We start from the raw sequence: 25,772 nt of genomic DNA, 5'->3' as shown, positions 1-25,772 counted from the left end.
ATTTAATTGGGGGTCGGGGGAAAGGATAGTCTTGCAATAAGAATACCATGAGAGTATTCCCATACCACCCTTGGTGGTCCGCAAAGTGATTTCATATGTATTTATGTCAACACTAGCACAGTGAGGTAAGTAGGACTGTATACCTCAGAGGCATTTGGAGATTCGTCCGAGAGCCGTGCCGAGCGTTGGTGCCCGGATTTGAACAGGACCATTTGACTCTGTTGTGCTGTCCACCACCTACTCAACCTCCGTACCAGACAAAGCCAGTCTGCAGCTCAGCGCAGTCAAGATGGAATAGCCAGTTAACTCTAACGTTACATTTCAGGGAGATTTCTGTGTAAGATAAATCAAATTTAAAGTGTAGCTTTTCAGAACAACTTGCGCCTATATTTTGGAGCAATAATGACTTGGCCAATATTTTCCAGACCTGTCAGGGCACAGGTGCATTCACTAGACAGAATACTGGAAACGGAGACTGTCCCCCGAAGAGCCAAGCTATATAACCACTGTCCTCGGTTTCTAAAGATTCTAGAGAACTCTACGTCTTCAAAGATCTTTCCTCTCTCTTATTTCTTGCGTGTGTTTGATAAAATTAATGGGAAACACACAGTTAAATCTCCTCATGATGATGCTGAAAACAACCCCCTAAAAGTCGCCATCCCTTTTCATCACAGAATGTCCTTTGGAAGGCTTTAGTGGGGGGACTATCTTGTAGCTTTCCAAGAGAGCCATTTTCTGGCCTGGGGACGTGGAAAACTAGGTGGTCCTGGCATCACCTTAAAGCAAGGTCTCTCAGAACATGACAGGCCAGGAAGGCCTGGATCTTTCCAGGGCAGTGTGAACCAGTCAGATTTGTTTTTTAATTGTTTTGTTTTTGTTTTCTGTTGTCTTGTTCTTCCGTCTCTCATTCTCTCTCCCTTGCTGTGTCTCGCTGCGTCCTGCTCGCTGTCTCTTCCCACACCGACAGGTGAGAAGCCCCACCAATGCAGCATCTGTTGGCGCTCCTTCTCCTTAAAGGATTACCTTATCAAGCACATGGTGACACACACAGGAGTGAGGGCATACCAGTGCAGTATCTGCAACAAGCGCTTCACCCAGAAAAGCTCTCTCAATGTGCACATGCGTCTCCACCGGGGGGAGAAGTCCTATGAGTGCTACATCTGCAAAAAGAAGTTCTCCCACAAGACCCTCCTGGAGCGACACGTGGCCCTGCACAGTGCCAGCAACGGGACCCCTCCCGCGGGAACACCCCCAGGTGCCCGCGCCGGCCCCCCGGGGGTGGTGGCCTGCACCGAGGGGACCACTTACGTCTGCTCCGTCTGTCCAGCAAAGTTTGACCAAATCGAGCAGTTCAACGACCACATGAGGATGCACGTGTCTGACGGATAAGTAGTTATCTTTCTCTCTTTCTTATGAACAAAACAAAACAACAAAAAAGAAACAAACAAACAAAAAAAGCTATGGCACTAGAATTTAAGAAATGTTTTGGTTTCGTTTTTACTTTCTGTTTTTGTTTTTTGTTTCGTTTCATTTTGTACTACATGAAGAACTGTTTTTTGCCTGCTGGTACATTACATTTCCGGAGGCTCGGGTGAATGATAGTTTTCCCAGCCTCCCTCGGATGGTGGCCTTAAGGCCTGGTAGTGCTTCAAGAGGTCCACTGGTTGGATCTCTAGCTACTGGCCTCTAAATACAACCCTTCTTTACAAAAAAAAAAATCTTTAAAAAAAAAAAAAAGTAAAAAAAAAAATTTTTTTTTTTTCACTTGTGAAGAGCACTACAAAAAATCTATAACAAAATCTAAAAGGCCTACTGTCTTTAAGTACACCGCTTGCAGTGTTTCAGTGGACATTTTCACAATTCTGGCCGCTCGGACTTCACAGTAACCAGTTAAAACTGTGGAATATCGCTTCTGGTTGAAAACCCAGAGGAAAGGCCCTGCTGTTTTCCACCTACCACGTTGTCTGATTTCATAAAAGGGCTGGGGGGGGTGGGAACGGGCAGTGGGTCGGGTGGTGTGGGAAAGGCGAATGGCAGGCTTCTCCCCCAGATTCTGCTGAGTCCGCACCCCCTGGCCCACCTCCTTCATATCCCCCCTTTCAGCAGAAGCCAGGAAGACTTGGACAAGCATCAAGCAACAGTGGCTATCGTATTTATTCAGTGTCTTCGCTGAGCCACAGCCTCAGCACAATCAAGAGGGACTTTCATGAAAGGCAGGAATGCAGATAAAACAAAGATATCAGAGGTTTGCACCTACGTTTCTAGGTACAAGAGAAGGATTATTTCCAACAATCTTTGCAAAAAAAAAAAACAAAAAAAAAAGTGTCAGGATATATTCTTGTGGAAGAGAAAAAGAAAGAGAAATGGAGGGTGGGGGGGAATAATAAAAAGTTCTTGAGGCTTTTTTAATTCAAAATTTTATAGAGGGGCAAAAGTGACGTTTACCAGATAGAATGCTGATTTTTTTAATATATTTACGACAGTATTTGTGTAAAAAAAAAAACAAAAAAAAGTGAGATTGTTAAAAGTAATTTTTTTTTTGTTTTGGTTTTGCATACACTGCCACCGATCCCTTCTCTTTTATTTTATTTCACACACGTATATATATTTTTTGGTAAGTCAAGACTGTTAAGGTTAGCGCTACTGCTTCCAGATAGAAAGAATAAAAGGCAATTAAAGTTATATTTGAAAGAGAGGAAGGATATTTTCTTCATATTTTTTTTAATTTTTCTTAATTTTTATTATTTTAAGTATTGCCTGGGTTGCTGAGGGCCTCTGTGGCCAGCCCATCCCTGCTGTAATTTGAACCTGCTGCTTTGTATTTTGATACGTAGTTCTTTGACTTTTAGCAAAGCGTTAAGTTGCTCCACTGAGTTTTTTTTTCAACTGATCCATCTAGAATTCTGTTCTTTTTCATGGGAGGACTTTATCTTTCAGAAACAGATTCCTTGCTTCTCTATAAGTTCATTGAGATCTTATGATTCTAGAATTTCTATTGACTTTACTTCTTTTCTTTAAGGAAACGCTAGTAGTCTAGAGGCCGTGACAAATGGGTTTTCCTTTTGTGGTCAGCCAGGAGGAGGAGTTCAGGCCTCCTCACCCTTCACAACTACAGAGAGCAGCGTTATCAGAAGCCTGGTACAGATCAGGATGCCTTGATGCCAAAATTACTTTCTTCCTTTCAAATGTCACCTTCTGACTATTTCCACCATGGCTGAGAGGGCTAAATAAGATGACCGTCCTTTAGATGATTTCTTAACCCTTGCTTTTGGGAAAGTTTTAAAGAAATTAACAGATATTTCTCAGATGGCAACATCCATCATTCAAAAGGCTACCAGTCCATTGCATCATCCTAGATGCCACTCTCTCTTCCTAGTTGGGATTTCTCTCCTCGGTCCTGATCAAAGCATCGTAATAGGGATTTTTCCATTCTAGACAGTGTCCTGAAGGGATTCCGTCTCAAATAGAAGAATTCTTAAGCCTAACAAATATTCCAAAGGTGATTTTATTGCTGGGCATGTTTTAACACTCTTCAGGGGGGAAAAGGACATCTTTAAACAAAGCAGAAACACCAAACCACAATTTTAAAAAAGAAGCAAAGACAGTATTTTTGTTTCAAAATTGCTTTGCATTTTAATTCTCCTGTCAGCGACTTATTTGCAAAAACTGCAACAAATGAGAAGAAATCTTCCAAGGGAAGCATCTCTGTAATGGCAAAAATGCTTTTACTCAAATATTTTAGATATTGGTTAACTCGGATCTTTTCCATAAGTTCTTGGTGATGTTTAGTAGGATTAGTGCAACTAGGGTATATGTGGGTTTTATTTGGTCCTATGGTCCTTTATTCGGTAAATAATTTGCTAGAAGTTTAATGTAGACTTGGATGGTTAACTGATGAGTGTCACTCATCGTGATTTCTAAGAGGAGTTCTAACAAGAGCTATGTGTCCAAAATTGACCTGTTTTAAAAGTTAGTGGGGAACAGCTTCAGAAATAAGATAAAGTCCATTTTTCTCTGCTAATTTTGCATTTTAAAATAGCAGTGTTGTTAAGACTCTATATTTCCACTTACTGCCAACAGAGGGAGCATTAGTTAATTAACCATGTCATGGAATTGTTTTGATCTCTTGAAAACAACTCATTCAACCCATGACATAAAAAAGAAAAAATTGACATTAAGAAAAAAAGTTGTTTAATCTGGAGGAAAAATGACATGAAATCACTCAGCATGTGCTACAAAGGAAGAAGCCAAAAGCCACTTCAAAATTTTTTCAGTTATTTGACAGTAGCTGACTTAAGTAAGATAGTGTCCTTATTCCAACCTTAGCAAAGTAGGCAGAATTTACAATACTTCTAGAAAAGTTGATCTTGGGTGCCATAGTGGGCCACATTTAGCAATCTGCTTCTTAAATCAGAGGGAGACCCATTTACCCAAATGCTGATTTGCCATGTGAAAATCTAAGCAATTGGTTTAAAAGAAAATCCACATTTTGCTATAGAACATGTAGAGGGAAGAACTTCCACTTGGGTTTGAAACACTAATATTCATCCCTTCCCTTCAAATGAAGCATCTCTTTTTTAAAAATGTTGGAGAACTCCCCGAGAATTCTTGGGGAGGTGATGCAGTCATTATAACCACACGGACTCTCCAGGTTTGCATAGCAGTCGACTTTTTCTTACTGTATGTCTATTCCTCCCAAACACTCATAGTCTAAAATAGTTGGCAGATTTGTTCTCTGGAGAGAGGAAGAAGCTAGACTGCAGATCTAAACTGGGGAGCCATGAACTTGCTACGGGGTCATTACTGATCTCTTGAAAGGGCTACCTTCTAAACTGATGTAAACTAGACTGTACCTATTTCAAAAGGATAGAGATGCTTTTAGATCGGCAATCCTTACTTTTAAATTAAATAATTCCCAACATCTTAAGAAATGGGGAAACATTTTGCTTCAAGAATAGACGATGAGCATGAATCCTTTATTTTTTAGTTTCAAATGCAACAATCTTCTTACATTTAGAACTTCATGCTAGGATGCTATGAGTGCTAAAAAAAAATTTTTTTTTCAGTAGTCAGGGGAAAAAAATAGATAAAATGGAAGCAAATGTTCCAGATTTAAGACCTCTTAGGATGAATACAGGGAACAAGAACTGGTTTGGAAAAGAACATTTTTTTTTAGTAATTTATGATTTAAAAGTGGGTTAGCTGAACAAGGGAAAGGAAAAAAGTCAAAGGAGAATATTTATCTCATGACATTTAGATACAGTTATGAAAAATAAAATTTCCCGGCACTGAAAACATTGGTAGCATCTCAGCATAGAGGGCAATAACTATAATAAATGCCAATATTTGTTCCAAAAAAAAAACCCAAATGTGTAAAATATAGTCCCCAAAAAGGAAGGAATTGGAACAGATGGATCTGATACAGATTTACACATGGGAAAAGATTAAGAAACAAGCAAGGCAAAAATAATTTGAAATGAAAGTGTCTGTATCAAAATGGCTTTTACTATATATTTTAATTGAGTTGTAAACTTTAGGTCCTAATAATAGTTTCATAGGCTTTTTCCTGCCCAGATTCCTAATGCTCTGAAACTGTTTGTGCCATGAGTAAGTGTGGTGGATAATTTCCTTCTTCTGTTCCAGCTTTAGTCTATTTCTTCTTCTGAGGCATCTTGGAGCCCACAGTCGTTCGCAGCCCTAGAAGGAAAAGACTTGGATTGGCTTTGTTGAAAAGTTATGGGTTTTATTTACCATCCCAATATTCTATAAGGACCAAGAAACCCCTTTGGAACCCATGAACCATTAGAATTTGTACATTCTGATATGAGAAGTAAAAAGGTTTCCTCTGGGTGTATGAGCTTCAAGTAAGTCCTAATGCCTTGACCTACTTGTGTGTCCATCTTACAAGCACACCAGCAGTATGTGCCCAGCCCATACCCCAAATCTGTTTTCCCTCAGCAGTTGAAAATGAGGTGTGCCCCTTATAAAATCCCTCAGGTCCCTGACAGAACATAATAAAGGTTCATGTACCTTCCTAGATGTGCTTCCTCCATCATGCTCCCTGACACCTGTTGCTCTTAGGAAAGGGAGCAGTGAGCTAGATCTGGCCAGGATTCATACTCGACATACCCATTCAGGAGACTTTCTCTGTTGTTACAGAAGATGTTATTTAATCAGCTGAGGCTGGGAGCAGAGGGTATGAGATTCTGCAGAAGAGGTATCAGATAACCAAATCAGGACTGCTTCTGCTGTGCAAAAAAGAAACAAAATGAAGGTGCAATGCAAGAGCAGACACAACCTGAGATGCCCTTGGGATTTCGAAGGGAGGGTGCCGTTTCTGTTGTGACCTGACTCTTAAAAGAAATCTCCTGAAAGAATTCTTTAATTTAGTCATGAGTTGAAGTCCAGGGTAATGGAAGCCCTGGGGAAGAGAACAAAAGGACTGCACACTGTATTCAGCACCCAATAATGCGAAACCAAAAAACATCCAATCCCAACCCTAGGAAGTTTGGCAAGAAGTATTTAGAGAAATCTCTGGGCTTTTCCATGGGTAGTAGGGTCGACAGACTTTCTTTTGAGTGATTTCTGGCTCTGAGAAACCTCTTTACTCACTAGAAAAGAACTTTCTTTAAATGGCCAATTTTATCCCCCAGAAAAAGAAATTTAAAAAAATAAAATAAAATAGGACACTAAAGACAGAACCATGTGACTTGGTAACAAACAAAAGGAAGGGCGCACTAGAATTTCAATAGATTTCCTAATTCCATAGAAAAAGCAAGGCAACCCAAGGCCTTTCCATCTGCAGTGCTTGAAGAGAGTGCTTGTGCTGACCCAGCCCCCTGGGGCTTTCTGAGGCTCTACATAACTTCCCCATTGGGATGGGGGCAGCCCCTTTCTCTTCACGTTGTCATGAAGAAAAAGACCCTTCTCTGAGGTGCCCAGGAAATAGATTGCATGGGGCAAACTTTCAAAAGCTATCTCTACCCTGGTGCTCAGGCAGCATGTGGAGACAGAAAAGGGGGCGCAGAAGAGCTCTTGCTCTCCAGTGAGAATATTTTCATATTCCCAAGGGCTCTCTGTGTGGAGTTGCCATTTCTCATACTGCTTAAACCTCCGCAAGAGGAAAAGCTATGGTGACTCAGTGTTTGTGTAAACACAAAACATGGAAATTACTAACCCAAAGCATCATTTCTAGCACTAAGTATTACAATAATGAGCCTGATCAAAATTGCCCAGAGATTTTTCTAAGTCTCTCAATAATTTTTTGTCCTTGAACACTGAATCCACAGTGGTCAGAGATGCACCTTAACAGATCCCAAAAATGGTTTGGAACACTAGGATTTGTTTTTCATTCTTTTTAGGATGGGGAAGTAGAGGATGAGGGCTGCATGAGCATGGTGTTCTTTGTCAGAACTATGTATTTCACTGAAAAGTGGTAAAAATGTCCTGGGTTGAAATAACTGACTGAAACACCCTGGGTTCCAGTGGTTCCTGAGGCCCAGCCTATTGAAAACCTTCAGGCTGAAATCTAATCTGAAGTGACCTCAGTCGAGGTATTTTCACCAGAAGCCAAGCCACTTACAGTAAAGAATTATTGCCTTAAATCAGAAAGCCCAGGGAAGAGAACAGAGGTTAGAGAGCTTGGAAGGGTGCGAAGACTTAGACATTTCTTGCTTTTTAATGGTTGCATTATCATCAAAATGAGCCCTATTCACGAGTGAAGACTATGAAAACAGTGGTTTTGCAGGGAGGCATCAAACTTCTCTGGAACTGACAGTTCTCAGGAAGTGGCTGCTATTTTTTCATATCCTATTTCAGTGACATAGGTCTGGGCTGGGTGTAAAATAGGCATCATATTAGTCAAATAGTAAATCCCGTAAGACATGATCACGGGTGCCTGGTATGCCAGTTTTAATCATTTCTTTAATAGGGAGAATAGTCTCTACAAAAAGCTTTCTTTCCCTATACAGTATATATTTACTTCTAGACTCAGTTTTCCTCAGTGTAGGTGAGCATCTGGTCCATCTGGTGGTTCTTTGTTTAAATGCAAACTCACAACTCGCAAATCTTCAATGATGGAGCATAATCTGCAGATCATAGAGGAAACCTAGCCACAGTTATGGGAATCCCAGCTTTTGAGATACCTAATTAGGATATAGAAAGTCCCTACCAGTCCTCTTGCAATTTCAGGGGTTTCCTTGGTTCCAAATACCTCAGTGAGATTCTGATACGCGTAAAATAGAAAAGAAAAAAATTAACCCCATAAGAGACATCTGTTTCCACTACTGTTACAACAGAAGTTTGGAATTGCCCAGCAAAATCCTTGTCATTTCGATGTAGATTCCAGTAATGAAAAGGACTTAACCCAGCTAGTAGGTCACGGCTGCTGTCCAAAATGTCTATACATGAGTACACATTATGCATGTACACACGCGGTGTGAGGTGCTCTCAGTACAAAACTGTTGTGCGTTCATATTCCCCAGTGACAAAACAGATTCTGGAATTTCTAGCTAGTCAACGGTCTCACATATCTTCTATCTGCTTCTGCTCTGTTGCCTTAGTAGGGTGCATCAGCGCCATCCGCCATCTGTGATGAGGGCATTCTGGAGGAGGTCAACCATCAGTCATTTCTACGTACCTGTTTCATGAGAAACTTGAATATGCTGTGCAGAGTAGAATGCACGTAACAAACTCTGTACTTCTGCTGGGTTTCCTGACGTGTGTGCATACATATGTGTTTGCGTGTATACTTGTAGTCTGGGAGTGTGTATGCCTCTCAAAGGAGGCACACGCAGGCATAGGCCCTGGTGCATAGATACGGCTCCCTCTTCCTACCATTGTGCTCGAGACTTGTGGCTCCCTTCCCAGGAAGCAGTCACCTGCCCACTCTGTTGCTTTTTGTAAAGTTTCGGAGTTGGGAGAAACAAAGGCAGCTTGTTGGATCCACAGCAAACCTACAGGGACAGGCTGTTTTCCTCCAGGAGAAGGTAGAACACAAGTACTCAAGTGGTACGCAGAGCAAGAGAGCGGCAAGCTGGGGCACCTCCCTTGGTCTCCTGGGGAGGAGGGGCATGAGGCCAGGGAGCAAGGCCTGGGACAAACTTTGGTCTGAGCCAGTCCATGGCTTGAAAGCCTCCATTCCTTTCCTCTATGGAACCCAGTGTGTGCACACAAACACCCGCCCACCCGTAAGTTTTACTCCCAAACTAAAGCTTCCTCATCCTGCTTGCATCAGGGGGTCATCATCGTAATTCCAGACTGTGTCTCCTGAAACCAACGTGGCCTTTGCCGAAGTCTTTCCAGGAGTGGGTTGTTTACTGTGTCTAGCAAACCAATAGACTCTAGGAGGGAATCCTTTTTGGTAGTCTGTAAGAATTGATGGCTCTCGCCCATCTCAAACGTTAAAGTAGAACGCTGCTCTGGGACACTGGTCTGCACAAATGGACCTGGCTCTCGTAGCCAACCTTAAAGGGTGGCCTGGAAACCATCGGATTCAGTTTTCTCACTCCCATGCCCTTCTTTTACTAGATGGTCTATTATTTTTTATGACATGTAGGTTATTTCTGCTAATTTGCAGAATTCAGAGGACATTTTCTTTCCTCTTCTATTTTGGTGACTTTTCCCCTCCCCCATTAAGGCAGGCTACTTACACTTAGCAGCTTTTCATTGTTGTTCTCTTTGAAAATGTATATTGTCTTTCTATATCCAAAAGTCTGTGACTGTAACCATAGGCATTTCTTTTTACTGGAAGAAAAAATGAGTTGTTCGTTTTTGTTTTTGTTTTTGTTTTTTTTAATTAACATTACTAGTGACTTTGTGGAAGAATATGAGTTACATTTAGGTATGCTTAAGTACAGTACACTACATTGCAGTATTTCTGAAAGCTAGAACATACACATTATATATAACAACTCTATATTGAAATATATATTACATTATAGTCATTTTAACTTTGAATCTGCCTATGATCATGAGTTGATTGAAATATTATTTCTTTGCATTTATCACCCATCACCAACCTGCTGCAGTTAATCTGGTGCATTTAATAATAATCATTACTGCTCTAGTTTGCTTTTTATATTATCAGCTTCAGTATTGTCTTGACATGATTTTAGAATTTTTTTTTAAAGCTCAGACTTAGCAAATGTAGGAAAGTGAAAACTTTTTTTTAAGAAAACATTTCTTTTCCGGTGTGGCTGATACAAAGAGGTTCATATCCAAAGTGATCTTGTTTAGCTGGCCCTCTCAATATCTGAAGAACAAAAGAAGTGCATATGAATGTATCTGTGATTTTCCCTTTTAGGACTGTCACTGTTCTATATTTGCTTTTGAAAATATGACCAAGGGGCTCCTTAACTTCCATATGATCTGACCAACAATTACAGGCTGCATTTGAAAGGGCTGCTCATCTGAGAAGCATAAGGGAGTGAAATGCCTAGCTGTCCCAACTGCGTTTTCATACATTTATTTTAATACAGCTCCTTTCCTGACTAATTTCTGTTTTCAGTGTGCTTTACAATTATTTTAACTAGTCTTCAATGCTTCCCTGGAGGCAGCTTGGCAATATAACATTCATTTTCCTAGGAGATTTTTCTTTCTTAAATAAAACCAGAATTTGAGGAACTTTTTCATGACAGAGGCTGATAGAAATAGAACTGAGAAATAGGGATCTCATTTTTTAGCCTGCAGAATGTATAAAATGTTGGCTCTCGGGTCTCTGCCCCTCAGTGTCTCTCTCCATTTGTCTGTCAACGTGGGGATTCAGTGCCTTTCTTCTTTAGCCAGCCCATCATGGAAACTTCAGAAATCGGGCATCCTGTCTTCCTAGCCAGAAACATTTTCAAATAGTATTTTCAGATAAAGAGCTTCTTCAGTTTCCCTTAGCTACTTGACCCAATGCCTGGAAAACTCCATAGTTGGACAAACTTTACATCCATCCTGGGGACCTAAAACCAGATTCCTTCTCTCAGTTCTCCATTCAGGACAAAATGAAAACAGTTGTTTATAATACTCAGTGTGAAAGCCCTTCCCACACTGGACCAATATTAAGGCCTCTCAGTATAAATAACACCAATTCCATCCTTTCATCTTTCCTAATAGATTTTTAGTTTCAAATCCCATTTTGTTCTGCTGTGTTCCCCCTTCCCTGCCTGGCAACAAGATTCATCTCCCCTCCCCTTATTCACACCCTTAGCAGTACCCTCCACTTGTGAAGCCTGGTAGACCTACTCCAGCCTACTTTGAAGGGGCTCATATTGAGTCTAGTAGCAAAATTCTAAATCTGTTTCTCCAAAGCTTTCAACTAAATATATGTCTTCAGGACAGACAGAATTGTGAATTAAATGGGAGTCAAGGGGACTGTTGCTTTCTCCAGTGTTCGCAAAATACCCAAATTGTATCAATTTTCCCCTTTTCTTTTCCTAACCATGTCCCGTATTTCTTGTTTCTCTTTAGGACTACTTTAAATTACCTCTTCTTCTCGACCCCTGAAGAATGCGAATAATTATGACTCCTGAGTGCTCACTTCCCTCCCTTCCCCCACCCCATTCTGAATGCCCTTCTCTAAGCTTTGTGCAGTTAAAAAGCACTGACAGGAGTCAGCTCCTTGTGATTCGTAGGCAGAGTGAAGAAGTATGTCTTCACTGTACCTTCAAATTTTAAAAGTTATCAATATTCTTTTGAGAGTGGGAGGACCTGAGTCACAGTTTTAAATGTCATCTGTACCAGAAAGGTCATTAATCCCTTTCACCTTCACATGTGGCCAAAGGTAAAGGGGAAAAAAAATGTTTTTTTCTGTTTGTTTTTTTTTTTCTTTAAATATCATAGCATTCAAATTCCTGGTATGAGTAGGACCATTTCTGAGGGAGACCAAAATTCATCAATGTGGACCCTTTCAAGTCCTGCTAATATTTAGGCAAATGGTATATTAACCAGATAAGAGATTTAAAGAAATCTAACAAAAGAGGTAACATTTTAAAATAATTTTGCTGACTGCTCAAGCCTTAGTGAGCTCTTCTAAAACAAGTAAAGCCACTTCCACTCAAGTAGGAGGAAACAATTAGGAAGCATTGTTTTCATTTGTTACCTTTCTGAAAAACGAATAATTGTTGACTAACATAGAAATTTAAGCAGTAATTTACTGAGAGATGAAAAGATACATAAAGTGTCTAAAGTGTCTATTCTGCAAGCAGCTATTTTTAAAATGTAAACCATATATATAATAGGGCTGACTGGATACTAGATACTTGACTAGATACTGAATACACTCCCCAGTACCTAAACATTCAACATATAATTTAGTCATCATGCTAGATCTCATTTTAATGAGTTATAACTATCTGGTTGCTAAAGCGTTGCCCCAAGGGGTGATATCATTCGGGATCTATCCCTTTACAGGGATAGCTTCTTTCCTGTAATAGCTTCTTTCCTGACTTCCAGTCCACCCCTCTTGCCATGCTCCTACATTGCCTCTTGGCTCTCATGCAGACAAATTCTGTGGCATTTAAAGTACTACCTGCTTTGAAGTGCACTGGAGGTATGCTATTTCAATTCTGGCTTTACCCATTGACAAACAGAATCAAAATTTATTATCCGAGGTATATTCTTAATGTGACTAGAGGCTTGACCCATCTCCTCCCTTAATTAAATCAGTCTATAACGTCAACTCACACCTTAGAGAGCCACAAAATAAAGAGAGAGTTCAAAACCTTCCTGAGTCATACATCTAGTAGGAAACCAACATTTCTTAAAGCCAGTATTTATGTGGCCTAGGATGGTGATCCTCCCTTGGCCATGTTTTCCCAATCTCACGTCTTTCTCTTCATTTGTCTGTTCTAACTCCCTCTATCTTTTTAAAAAAGTATTCTTCATCTAAAGTACTCTTCTCCTCAGGCTTTGGCTTCTGAAACAGTGAAAGACTCTCTTTTAAATCCTAACTACTATTGTTTAAAGTGTAATGTGGAGTATGAGAGGATCCAGTTCTGACAGGCCCCATTTGGCCACAATCACAAAGATTTCTCCAGGATGCCTTCTTGACATTGTTCCTTCTGGCTCCCCAAGAAGAGCCCTAACTCTGAGACCAGGTTTTCTCACCACAACCTCTGCATTAGTCTAGATTGTTGTGTAAATCCTGATAATATTCTAGAGACTACAGAGTGTGAATTTCTTATTGCTTATGAGCCTCCTGCTTTTGTAAACTGACACCTGTCAGGAGCACCAAGGCCCCTATCAGTAACTAATGCAGCAAAATGATGGTCATAAACATTATAGTACATAATAGGGAGAATAAGAAGAGATTTCTTTCTTCTTTTCCCCCCATAAAAAGCTTGCTTCCCCATCCCACCCTACCACCACCACAATGCATTTCAGAAAGTCTGCATCTCATTTTACAGATATGTAGTTTTAGGATTCGCAAATATAGCTTAGGAAACGTTCTGAGATTGAAGCTGGTACCAAACCAGTTTATTTTCTGCACTGGACTTTAGGACAAGTGTGCACAGATACAATTCCTTCAAAGAAAGTGAAACTAACCTAGTAAAGCAAAGGGATAATACTTTTACACATTAAAACAGTTTTTGCTATCTATAAACCTTGATTTAAGCATAATTATTACTTTTTAGAAAACTGAAACTGGAGGAATGTGTATTTTAGTGAAGTTTGTTTGTTTCCCTTTATCTCTTTCTTGTCAAGATAGTAAAAGATTTTGATTCTTTAATTTGATACTGTCCCTGGCCGTATGTATCAGTCAGATCATGCCCACCCTTCCCATACTCTTGCCCTTTTAGAGTGAAAGCTTTCCTTCCCACCATTAAGGAGTCTTTTCTCCATGAAAATCTTATCTTCTTTTTCAATAAACATGTGAGAGCTTTGAAGAGAGAGATTCTTTCTGCACTTTGAGGGTAGAATAGTTAAAATCAGAACTACTTCTTGAGAGAAACCCCATTTACCTAAACTAACAGGTCTGGGGCCAAAGAATGGGAATTGATTACAGATGAAGGTCATGTATTTTACACTACAAATCCTTATTGCCTCCTCCAATTTTTGGAATAAGGCTGGGAATAAATTAATTCAATGAAAACCTGCACTGGATGCTTCTTATTAATATCTAATGCAGAATACCCAAAAAAGACAAAGAAAGGATGCTACTAAAATGCAAAGTCAATCAATCTATAGATTTCTGTAATTATTCAGGTTTCTTTTCTATTCATTTCAAAACTATGATGTGTCCTTGGGGTCTTAACTAGAGAGACACCCACTTCTCCATTGCTTCCCATCTCCCCCACCCGGCCCTGGAGGTGACAGTCACAGAGGGAGCCTGGTACTGCATTGCCAGCACTTCCTTCACCCGGGCATACCCCCACCACCACAAAAGAAGGAAAAACCAAATTAGAAACTTTTTTTGAAAAAAAAAAAGGAGAAATTGTAGTGCTTCATTTGAAAGCAACTGTTTTTAATTCAACTCAATTTTCAGATGGCCTGACAACCTTTTTATAACCTGTCTTTTGTGCTATAATTTGCATTTTTAGCTCAATCTTTAAAATAATTGCAATTTCAATTAGGTGAACAGAGGAAAAGCAAAGAGGGGCGGTAGGGCAATGTGATTGGACTAAACCTGATACAGTTCTGGATTTTTAAAGCCAGTGTTCAGCGTTACCAGAGAAAGCTAACACCACTCACCCTTTGCCATTCTCCCCCATCCTTACTATTATAGGCTTATGAATTAGTAAGAAAACCTCACTTCTTTATGGTTTAGGACTTCTTATTAGTATTAAACCCATATAGAGAAATCCTGCAGATCCTTGACTGCTCCTATAACTAATCTCTCCAGGGCATATGCAGAGAGAGAGAGAGAGAGAGAGAGATCTGAAAATAGTAATGGTTCAAATTTGATACAAGATTTGAACAGTGTCTAAAGTGCTTTGTGTATGTTCACTGCAGAGGGTTCTTTGAAAAATAAGGCTTGTTTCTCTGTTCCTGCTCTCCTTGGGACAAACTTTGATTTGGAACCATCTGGATGTAGATTTGTAGGAGAAAATTCTCAAAAGCATTGTCAGCTGTTAAACTTCCTTATCCCATTGACTTGAACCTCAGTTTTCCTGATGGGCCTATTGAGATAGAAATTAACGGTAACTTCCACATACTCAATTAAAATCGGTTTCTTTTTTGCCCTAGTGTAGACAAAATTGTGGCTTTCAGAAAAAAATGAAAGTAGAATCTCTTTCTACTTCTTTCCATGATGAGTAGTAATCCTCATCATGGCAAACAAAGGCAAGAAGCTGATAGGATAGAGAAAATCTATGGTAACTGTATGATTTAAAGTAATTTGGGTGTGCTGACCCCACAATGCCAAATGCCTTTGTTTCTACAATCTATTCTGAACTATATATTGATTCTCCCGAGACTTCCAACATGCATGTGTGGGTATGAGCAGACGAGCAAATTGACATTTGGAGAATGGAGACCCAGACAAACCAAAATGATCAACTCTTAGGATTATCAAATACAAAGCATTTCTCCAGAATCACTCAGTACTGCCATATCCAAAACCAGTTCCAGATTAGTCTTAAGCGAGAAGTAAGCTCCATAAGACATATCCTACTATGAATGTTTTTTCTTACAGAATAATACAAGAAGAGGTACAATGCAGATTCTTAATTTGGGTGTAATTATAATTCACCTTTGTATTTAATAGTTGTACTTTTTGTGTGTGTCACTGAGCTATTTGTACCAATTTTCAATCTGTCATCCTGAGAGGGGCCTCGGGAATTTCTGTGTATGTGTCTGTAGATCTGTATTTATATGTAGTCAGGAAAAAAGTGGGTAGGAGAGGAATGAGGGGAGGGAGACGGTGGTCAGTGTGAAGAAGTGAGTGCCCCTCGGGTCCCTATTTATGTTAGGTGAGGTGGCTACAGCCAGAAATCCTCCAGGAAGAGTTGATTGCACTATTCTAAAAGAAGAGCCCAGCACTGTTAAATTTAGAACATGTTTGGGGAAATAGAAAAGTTTTCTCTTTTTCTGTACCCATTCTCTTTAGTATCAGAGCCATTTGACAGGATGAAAACCATTCAATAAAAACCACTACTGACCTTTGCATTAAATAGCTATTTTCCTCTTCTAAACACTACCCCTGGTTTCAACTCATCTACTTCCCTTTATTTTCTGCCTATTGATTGAACATTTTACAGAATAATACATAAGTGCATGCTAGTTGTTTCTCTCCTCTGAGCTGAAACAGGGGCAACAAGAGATGACTCACAGAAGCGTGAGGTAAAGACTGAATTTCCCACTTTTGTGGCACTGGTAACCTTTAGTAAGAGCTGTTTAGGGTTGAGCTTGGGTCTATAATAGGGCTTTTTTTCTTTTTTTTTTTTTTTTTTTGGGTTTTGGGTTTTCTTTGTTTTGGGTTTTTTTTGTTTCTGGTTTTGGTTTTTTTTTTTTTTTATTTGTTTTGGGGGCCTTGGGGTCTTTTTTGGTTTTTGTTTTGTTTTGTTTTGTTTTGTGTTTTGTTTTTTGTTTTTTGGGTTTTTTTGTTTGTTTTTTGTTTTTGTTTTTTTTTTTTTTTTTTGCACTAAATATGACTGCACTGCATTGCACTACTGAAATGTATTTACTTGTGCTGGGAGAGAGTGTGACATATGGGGAAGAAGGAGGCAGTTATGAAACAGGAAGCATCACAAAAATGGAGAATTGTTTCTGTCGTGCTTGGTCTTAGCAGGGTTGGTGAGAATCTGTGGACTCTGCTAACTCTTGATCGGGCCCAGAAACTGCCATGCTCATAGGATCTGTTTTCTTATTATAAAGAAGCAGGGCTAGTACAGTAAATTGAAGATGTTTAAAGAAAAGCTTTCCCAATGTTGTCTCCAACCAAGCTTTTGGTAAGAGTGGCAAAGGTGAGGAAACTAATAACCAAGGTGACCTGGAAGGCTTCAACTTGGCCTCCACCCAAAGCCCCTTGCTGATGCACATTCCGTGTGGCAGAGGGCAATGGTGTGTGCTGCTTTCAAACAAACATTGCCTTGTCTGTGTTGGAGATATCCTTTCAGCCTGAGCATGCTTTTCCATCCCTGGGTGAGACCTAGATCAGGCTAACCAAAGAGGAAGGCCATGCACGTGATAAAATCCTTTAAGATGGCAGTAAGGGAACAGTGCAATAAACACTGAAAACCAGTGAGGTGAAGGGTTTCTTTTGAAACAAGCTGGGCCAACTTTGAAATTAAAGGAAGGGTTGGAAAATTGATCAGAACCTACTTACTAGCTGCTCCATCGTAGACTATCGTTTATTAAGCAGAAGACCTTAACAGTGCCTAAACGTTTTGTTTTGAAGTTGCTGAATTTTTTCAATTTTTTTTTACTGGATTTATTTTTATTGCCTTTTTAAACCTGAGAAGTAATGAGAGGGTGACAGCTCTTCAGTGACTATTGATAAAAGAACCTTGCACCACAGGAAAAGCAATCAATTGTGTGGGGCATTAATAACACAAGAGCCAAGGTGCCGAAGAGCTCTTCCAGAACCCAAGGTGACAGCTGTGAAGATTCTGGTTCAGTAAGAAAGGGCCACAACACATATAAATGGCTAATGTTGAATTTCTCTGAACACTAGCACATGTGGGGACATCAATTTGGAAAACAGTCAATTGAGGTGTCCTTCCTAAGATTACAACATTGATACCTATCTCTCCTCCGTAGCATCCATCCAAGTCTACTATTACAAGGTTAAAAAAAAAAAAAAATTAAGGAAACTGTCCGCCTTGCTAGTCAGAAAAAACACCACTTAGGGCTTTCAAACTAATGTAAGCAATCCCTTAAGCACCCAAAGCATTATCTCAGTTTTAAAGAAGAAACTCTCAATTCAGAGCTCTTAACAGGTACTTAGAGATGTGTATTGGGTAAGAAAGCACTAAGAGGATATTGACTGCAACAAACCAAAGGTATAGAAAGAAATAATTGACCTTTTAAAATACATTCACATTAACTGTCCTAGGATACCTCTCTTGAGGCTTTGGGGAAACACCTTTTTTCGTGAAACTTGCATACCTGGTCCAGTTTTGTCACCAAAGATTTTAATCACCAGAGCCCTATCTCCTCTCTCCCAGACAAAAGTAATATGACAGGCTTGAAGGGTATGCTTTGGTGGTCAAGGGAGGACGCTTTGGTTTTCATTCTGTTCACAGTGATACTTACAGGAGACTCGTTATTAAAGGAGCTACTGAACTGTCTTTATGACTTGGGGTTTGGTCAGAGGTTTAAAAAACTAGGGAAAAAAAATAAAAGTACTTTGACACTGTAAACTAGTCTTCAATAGAGTCATGACCTGAAGACTGATGGAGAGAAAGAAACTTCCATGGAAGAGAGTGAGCTAAATCATACAGAACCAAACAAAGATCATTGGTGAAACATGGGGCAGTGTAGACAACAGAGCAGATCAGTGTTCTTTATGGCCAGAGCCAACAGCAATGGCCAGGGGAGTCAGATCACTGGTGAGTGAATTCAATTATTGAAAAAGACACAATCTGGGTTTCATTGTGGTTGCTGGAGTGATTAAAACGTCCCTGCCCATGGCGAGGACAATACTGAGGCTGACCTGTTGTGACAGTGCCTTTCTTGTAGCAAGTACTCAATAATTTGTTCAGTTAGGCTTTTCTGGACCATTACCCCCAGTCTTCTGAGGAGGTCTGAAGGGATAGTATTCGCTTAGGATGAAGGGACAGGATATTGCTCCTGGAATGATGTGATTTGATGATATTTGCACTAGATTCTAAACTCTACTTCATACTGGAGCAACTGAATGAGAGAAAAACCAAGGATGGTTCAATGTTAAATGAAACCAAAAGCAGTATTTTCTGACTGATACCTCTTCTCCTTCTCCCTCTCCTCCTCCTCCTCCCCTTCATCCTCCTGCCTCTGCTCCTCCTCCTCCTCCTTCTCCTTCTCCATTTCCTTCTTCTTCTTTTCCCTGAAAGAAAACTTCATACTTGGTGTTCTTTTCCTTCATTTTTTTTTCCCCCACACTGAACCTTCAGTGTAAATTAACCATCAGGTAAGAATAGTTAATATAAAGAGCATCTGTCATTACAACTTTGCGCCCCTCTTTTGCTTCATCAAGGGCTTGAGACAATGGGGGGGGGGTGGCCAGGGCTCCTCCAGAGCCACCAAGCCCTTAGGAAGCTGCAAAGCAGAGATATGATATGGAGAGCCGACCTGATACATATTTGCCTAGAGCACATTGGGCCTATAGTTAGTCCTAAGGAATGCTTAGAGAAGGAAACCAATGTGTTGAAGAAAAACAAGGGTTTATCTATAGATAAACCCACAGTTTATCTATTTCCCCTCTCTCTTCTCTTTCCCACTTCACCCCTCTGTCCTATCAGAATTATATGTCATCTCATTTCTTTATGTTACCAGAAGAATTACTTGGTTCCTTGGTTTTTCTCTTTATCAGTGGTCTGGGAACTCTTCCAAAATTAAAAACAGATACCATCAGTGGCTCCCCTATGGCCTACCAGTTTCTCAGAATGCTGTCCACCTGGTCTTGACCAGTCAACTAAGATAACTTGGAAGCTGTGGCTGGCTCAACCACCTGTCACTTTATTTTCATTTTGTTTTCATTTTCATTTGAATTTTGAGTGATCCTATGGGAAGGTGGAAATGACAGAAAGGGTGTGGAGGCTGTGATTCTAGGGCATAGCTTGTCAAGAGTTTGTATTATCCAAAATAGATCTTTCTACACCTGTTTTTCTGTTGAATCTGTTGCCCCAATTATAATTTCTATTATATTTGTGGTTATTTTTATAAGAATAGAGTCCATTTGCTGTGTCTATTTGAGTACTTTTTTTTTTTCTATTTTCCCCACATGGATGCAGTACCAACCTGTTAATGAAATATCTTTTTATTGTATTATTAATATGTAATTCTACTGTAGACCAAAAATATAAAAAACAAATTTGTTCATTTTAAAGTTATAAAGAACTAGTGAGTAAAAGATTAAGAGTTGAAGGAAAAGACAGAAGAGCAGTGGTTAACTATGTTGAGTTAGAAATCTAAGAGTAGCCTTACCTATTTTTTAACCAGTGCTTGCCAATCATACCATAGTTGGGATTATATAGTCTTGGCTCCTTCATGCTTCTGTTCTATAATTTTTGTTTGTCTGTTTGTTTTTATTTGATGTAATTGAAGTTGCACATCATGCTATTTTTGGCGATGCCTGATTTTATTATATTGTACTTTTCAGTCATTTCCTTTAGAAGGATGGGGGGAAAAGTTTTATTTCTTTCTTTAATTTAAAATTTGTTTAATGCACTGGAAATAAAATTGGACACATTTCACTGTTCAGAAACAAATTCAGAAAACAAAACAGAACAAAAACCACAAAGAAAAAACCAGCAACCAAATAACCAACAAGAAAAAAGGCTATGAAAAAAATCTATTCATACTAAATACACAAAGTACATCTCACACGAAAGAGAAATATCATCAAATTAGAAAGATAAGTCACAGAAGTTACAGTGCTGAAAATATGAAAGAAACCTGGGCTCAGTGGGGATGGTGAAAATGGGGCATTCCTTTGAGATCTGAGATCCTGTGATTGTTCCAATTAATGCCCAAAGGGGTTAAATGTGGGAGACGCAACCATGGAGGAAATAAGCCCAGAACTCCTAGAACTCTGTTACCTTTTATCTTATGCTTGGGCTGCGTTTTGAGAAGAAGAAGAAAAAGAAAAAAAAAAAGTGCTATGGTTGAAAAACTGGCTTGCCTAGAGGGATGTGTATGGGACACAGGCGGATGCCGTTCAGTCCTTTGCCCATGTATCACCTCACGTGTTTCTTTCCTCCGTGGGGATTTGTGGCAGGTAGGCCCGCAACATGGGAGACTAAATCACTAGAACATCAGCTAATGCTAAAGAACCTCTTGTCTCCAACCTGACCCCCCTTCTTCAGCATTCCCAATACCAGCACAGCCAGTTAACCCATACAAATGCACGGCAAAAGGAAGGACAGGTGTTTGGCCTAGCCACGTGGCTGTATCATTTGTTTAACATTTGCTGGGTTTTTCTGGTTTTGTTTTGTTTTGGAGTAGGGGTGGGAGTGGATGTAACTTCACAATCCTAATACAGTAATTGTTTTGCATCTTCCATGTTTTATGCAAAAACAGACATTTAAATCAATAACTAATTGTGCCCTAGACTGAAAGTTAATGTTTAGGAGAGGAAAAAAATTGTTGGAATTTTTTCTACATTTTTTTGTGAAGAATCTTTTTTGGAAAGGAAGGATACATATTTTTGTTGTGTAATATTTTCTATTTTTGAATGCATTTTATTGGTACAAGACTGTTTTTTTGGTGAAGACATTATTTAAAAAAAAAAAAAAGAAAAAAACTAATCGAAAAGTTTGCCCTTAAGGATATGCTGCAGTTTTGAGGTTAAAAAAAAAAAAAAATAACTGATTCAAGATGCGTGTTAAAAGTTGGGATTATATTGTTGTTTTTTGTAATTGTTACAAGAAGAAGTTTGTACCCACTGCTGTTTATTTTGTTTCAGATGAGTAAGTAAAGGGATTGTTCTTGTTTTATTCTTTTTTTAGAGAAAAAAAAAAGCTATTTATGAAATGTCAAAAACACTGGACTGTGAGTTTAAGTGTGGAAGCATTTTACCACCCTGTGTCTTCGACCAATTATGGGAAACCCCTTTTCTCTTCCCCCCTGCCTTAGCCTTGCCAAATGAGAAAAATATAACAGCTGTCAGATGATGGAAGCCACTGAAGCCCTGCTTTAATTTTTATGGTTCGAAAAAGTCAGAAAACCAAAGTTCAATTTGTTTCTGAAATCCCACTGTCCGTAGCCCTTTTTTGTATGACACAGCCAACGGGCTCTGCCTCTCCGTCTTGGATCATCACCTTCTTGAGGGCTGGGGGGACAATGCAAAGAGAAGCATAAAGGTGGTGAGCCTGAGGGGGGCCCGGAGGTCTCAGGAAGTAGACGTGAGTGGGACTTCAACCTCTCAGCAGGCGACCGCGCTTTCCCTGCCAGAGGCAAGGCTGCCCAGAGGGCACACTGCTTGCCGGCTGCCTCTGAAGGAGAGAGCCTTCCAGTACCTCCACCCTCAGCTTCTAAGACCCTTCTGTTACCACCGCTCTCCAAGACTGGCTCTGCCTTTCTCCGCAGCCCATATTTTATGGACCAGCTGGGGGAGGAAGGATCCAGTTGAAAGTAACAGCTGGGTGCTTTAAAGACACCCCCAGCCCTGGGGAAGGTAGGGCAAGGGACCATCTAGCACAAGGGATCTTGTCTGCCTCGTTTTTGATTCTGTGGATTGTCCATCCATCTGCTCACTGTGAAGATGGAGAGGCAGAGTGCCCTAAGGCTGTTCAATAGCTTTCCATATTTTTTCAACATTGAAAAAATAATTTTTAAAAACTGTGATTTTTTTAAAAAAAAAATCATTTGGCTGGAGGGAAGGGAAAAGGGAAACACCAAAAGCTGTAACATGATTAACTGGAGATATTTAACTGGGGGCACTTTCTAGACCAAGACAAACAAATACCGTTCTGGACCCTAAAGCAGCCAAATCTTGAGACTGTCAATGACAGAAAGCCGAAGAGAGGCCTCCATTTCCTCCTTTCTCCTTTCTTCTCTGTCTGAAAATTCTCTCTTGTTCTTTTCCACCTTCCCTTGGACTACTGCCCCAATGGCCCTCGGACTCCCATTTCATGTGTGTGTGTGTGTGCACAAACACACACACCCACACCCAGACACACACACACACACTTGCAAAATACCATTTTTCTTAAGGATTGTGGGACCGAATAAAATCATGTGCCTTCATTTCTTCCTTTTATAGTTAGATGAACCTCTTCCTTTTTACAGTGCTTAAAACAATAGGGGAGGTTGAAGTGTTAGTGGAGGACTTGGGTATCGTTTGAGTAGTTTTTGTTGAACACATTCCCCTAAATATTGACACAAACATTTCAACCCCTTCGATGCTCTTTGGACACTCGGAGCATCGCATAACCAGACACATAACAGCCTGAACCCATTTGACTGTAGAGCAATTCCTGAAGATTCTGTTTCATAGACTTCTTTCATGTTTATCCAAAATGAGGCGAGCAAGGGCAAAGAGCCTTGTTCTCCGGATTTGGTGCTTTTGAGTGTGGCATGGGGTGGGCGTGGGGGTGGGGGAGTGGGTGTGCTTCGATAAAGGGTGCATTCCTATAGATCTCTGGTGCTGAAGGGACTCACGTTCCTTCCAGAGACTGCATTTGACACACTTTAAGTACACACAAATGAATGGTATCACATGCAATATTTTAATGGAGCAATGGGAGAGGCTCTTTGAAACGGGGTTTTGCATCTTTTTGTAACATTTTGATTTCTCTGGTGCCTTATTCCTACTTGATGCTGGCACTCACATACCCACAGGGAACGGACACGGAAGTCAGCCTCGGGAGTGGGGACGCACGGGCGATGCCGGAGCGTGCGGGGGCGGGGGAGGGGGTTGGGGGGAGCATTGGGAGGTTGGTGTCGGTGGGCGGGGAAGAGACTAGATGGCATCTCTTAGCTGGAGCCGAGCGGGAACTGCACAAACCCATACAAAGCGAACAATTCCGACCTGCAGACACACCGCAAACCCACCCTTCCTCATCTGAGCTTTCCTTCCTTCTTCCTCTTTTATCTCCGCCTTCTCGTCAAGGTGCTGCTGCTGCTGTGCTGCTAAAGGTGCCCGGAGTCCAGAATGCCCAGTAATCACTCAGGCACAAGCCTGGCACTGCCACGTCAGCCCCGGGCACGATCAAACCCAGGTTTCTCTTGCTTGGGGCTGAGAACCGTCAGATTTTTCTCATCAAAAATGTTTTCCAAGGAATCAGTAGATCACAGTTATTCTGCATTGAAAATGCACTTTAAAAAATAAATAAAAGCTCCAGACTGTTTAAAATGTACAGAGGGAGCAGGGGAAAGATAAACATGTGCTAGTGTCTGAACCCAGTTCAGTTTATCTCCAGTTGAAACAATATACACTATATTATGTATAAATGTATACACACTTCCTATATATATCCATATATATATAGTGTATATATTATACATGTATAGGCGTGTATATGTGCATATATACACACATGCACATAACAAAATCAGATGTTCATCATAAACCCAGATGCTCATGACAGATGCTACCCAAACAGCAGCAGAGGAAACAAGGTTGGACTCTTGCAACAGATCACAAAAAATAAAAACAGCCACTTGCAGTGACTTTGGTTATTTCTGTATGTTCACAAGGAATGGATTGTAACAAAGAAAAAAAAAGGAACAGTGTTAGTGAAAGAGGAAAAATGGGCGAGACCATCTTGATCCAATGGGAATGCAGTAATGTTCTATACCATTTCACCTGTTATTTCTTTTAGTCAACGTTGATTTGATTTCAGTTTTTGGCCATTAACATTTTTTTAGACTCAAGTGACCCACAACAAACTGAATAAAACTACAGTGAAAGCCCTTTTCAATGGAAGATGTCAGAAATCTCAAAACCCTTGGCCTGGCTCAGAACTACCATGTGCAAATCAGTACTCTCTTAATGTTTGAAATAAAAACTGAAGAAAAAAAAAACTTTTTTGAAGCACCTTAATGTGGCCATCCATTCAAGGAGTGGGTGCCACTTTTTTCTTTGAGCACCTTATCGACGTGTTTTGCTATCTGCTGTCTTTCTGTTACCTGTTGGCTGAATGGCTAGCTGTTAACATGCACATGTGCACAGACCAGACGTCTGGACATGTGTGTTCTCAATGAAGTTTACTGTGGTGACTGCTGAAAGGTGAACCCATTTCCTGATTTTCCCGCCACAGTGTTGTGATAAGATTCGAAGAAACCCTATTCCCTGCACAGAAATGTTTCTTATCACATTGTATCTTAGTATGGAAAGGAATATGGTCCCTTTTTTGCAATTACTACTGTATACACACACACACACACACACACACACACAATCACACACATGCACATATTCATTCGTCCAAGTGGTATTTTCAATGTCTGTGCGGGTGTCACTGTTTATGCAGTATCTATTTCCCAGTGAACTTTGAATGGAGGGCAACTTTTCTAACCAGATTGTCTTTTCAGACTGAAGACCTGAGAACTGGGGAAGAGTTTGGAAAGAGGGAAAGACAAGGAAAGAGTGAGCTTTAAATTGAAAGAATAATTTCCCAACAGGAACTTGGGCTCAATGACTGCAGAGACTATACCCTCCGATCTTTGCAGGTGGGCATGGAACACTGCTTGTATCAATCCGTGTACCCTCTAAATCCATGTGTACACAACACACACATCCATCCATCAGTATATACATGGTTTGGGATGAGCAGGTCAATAGTTTTGAGAGGGAGTTTGTTCCTTTTTTTTTTTCCTCATTATACTCTTAAATTGTTGTCAGTTATCAAACAAACAAAAATTGTTTTGAAAAACCTTGCATACGCCTTTTCTATCAAGTGCTTTAAAATATAGACTAAATACACACATCCTGCCAGTTTTTTCTTACAGTGACAGTATCCTTACCTGCCATTTAATATTAGCCTCGTATTTTTCTCACGTATATTTACCTGTGACTTGTATTTGTTATTTAAACAGGAAAAAAACATTCAAAAAAAGAAAAATTAACTGTAGCGCTTCATTATACTATTATATTATTATTATTATTGTGACATTTTGGAATACTGTGAAGTTTTATCTCTTGCATATACTTTATACGGAAGTATTACGCCTTAAAAATACGAAAATAAATTTTACAAGGT

The 25,772-nt window shown here is 40.0% G+C and overlaps 1 protein-coding gene across 50 annotated transcripts in view; it reads left to right on the top strand.

Annotated features, from left to right (window-relative positions):
* Window positions 1-24,427, top strand: part of ZBTB20 (zinc finger and BTB domain containing 20) — a 785,665-nt gene extending 761,238 nt beyond the window's left edge. For all 50 annotated transcript variants that reach the window (XM_078453036.2, XM_060640810.3, XM_060640799.3 and 47 more), the window contains one exon: window positions 968-24,427. In XM_078453036.2, coding sequence (XP_078309162.1) covers window positions 968-1,389 — 422 coding nt within the window. In that variant the 3' untranslated portion in view covers window positions 1,390-24,427. The remainder of the gene's footprint in view (window positions 1-967) is intronic.
* Window positions 24,428-25,772: the final 1,345 nt, after the last annotated feature.

The sequence above is a fragment of the Panthera onca genome, chromosome C2 (assembly GCF_046562875.1).
Source record: "Panthera onca isolate mPanOnc1 chromosome C2, mPanOnc1 haplotype 2, whole genome shotgun sequence".
Lineage (NCBI taxonomy): Eukaryota > Metazoa > Chordata > Mammalia > Carnivora > Felidae > Panthera > Panthera onca.
Note: the sequence above shows the minus strand (reverse complement) of the source record. Positions and strands in the feature narration are given on the sequence as shown.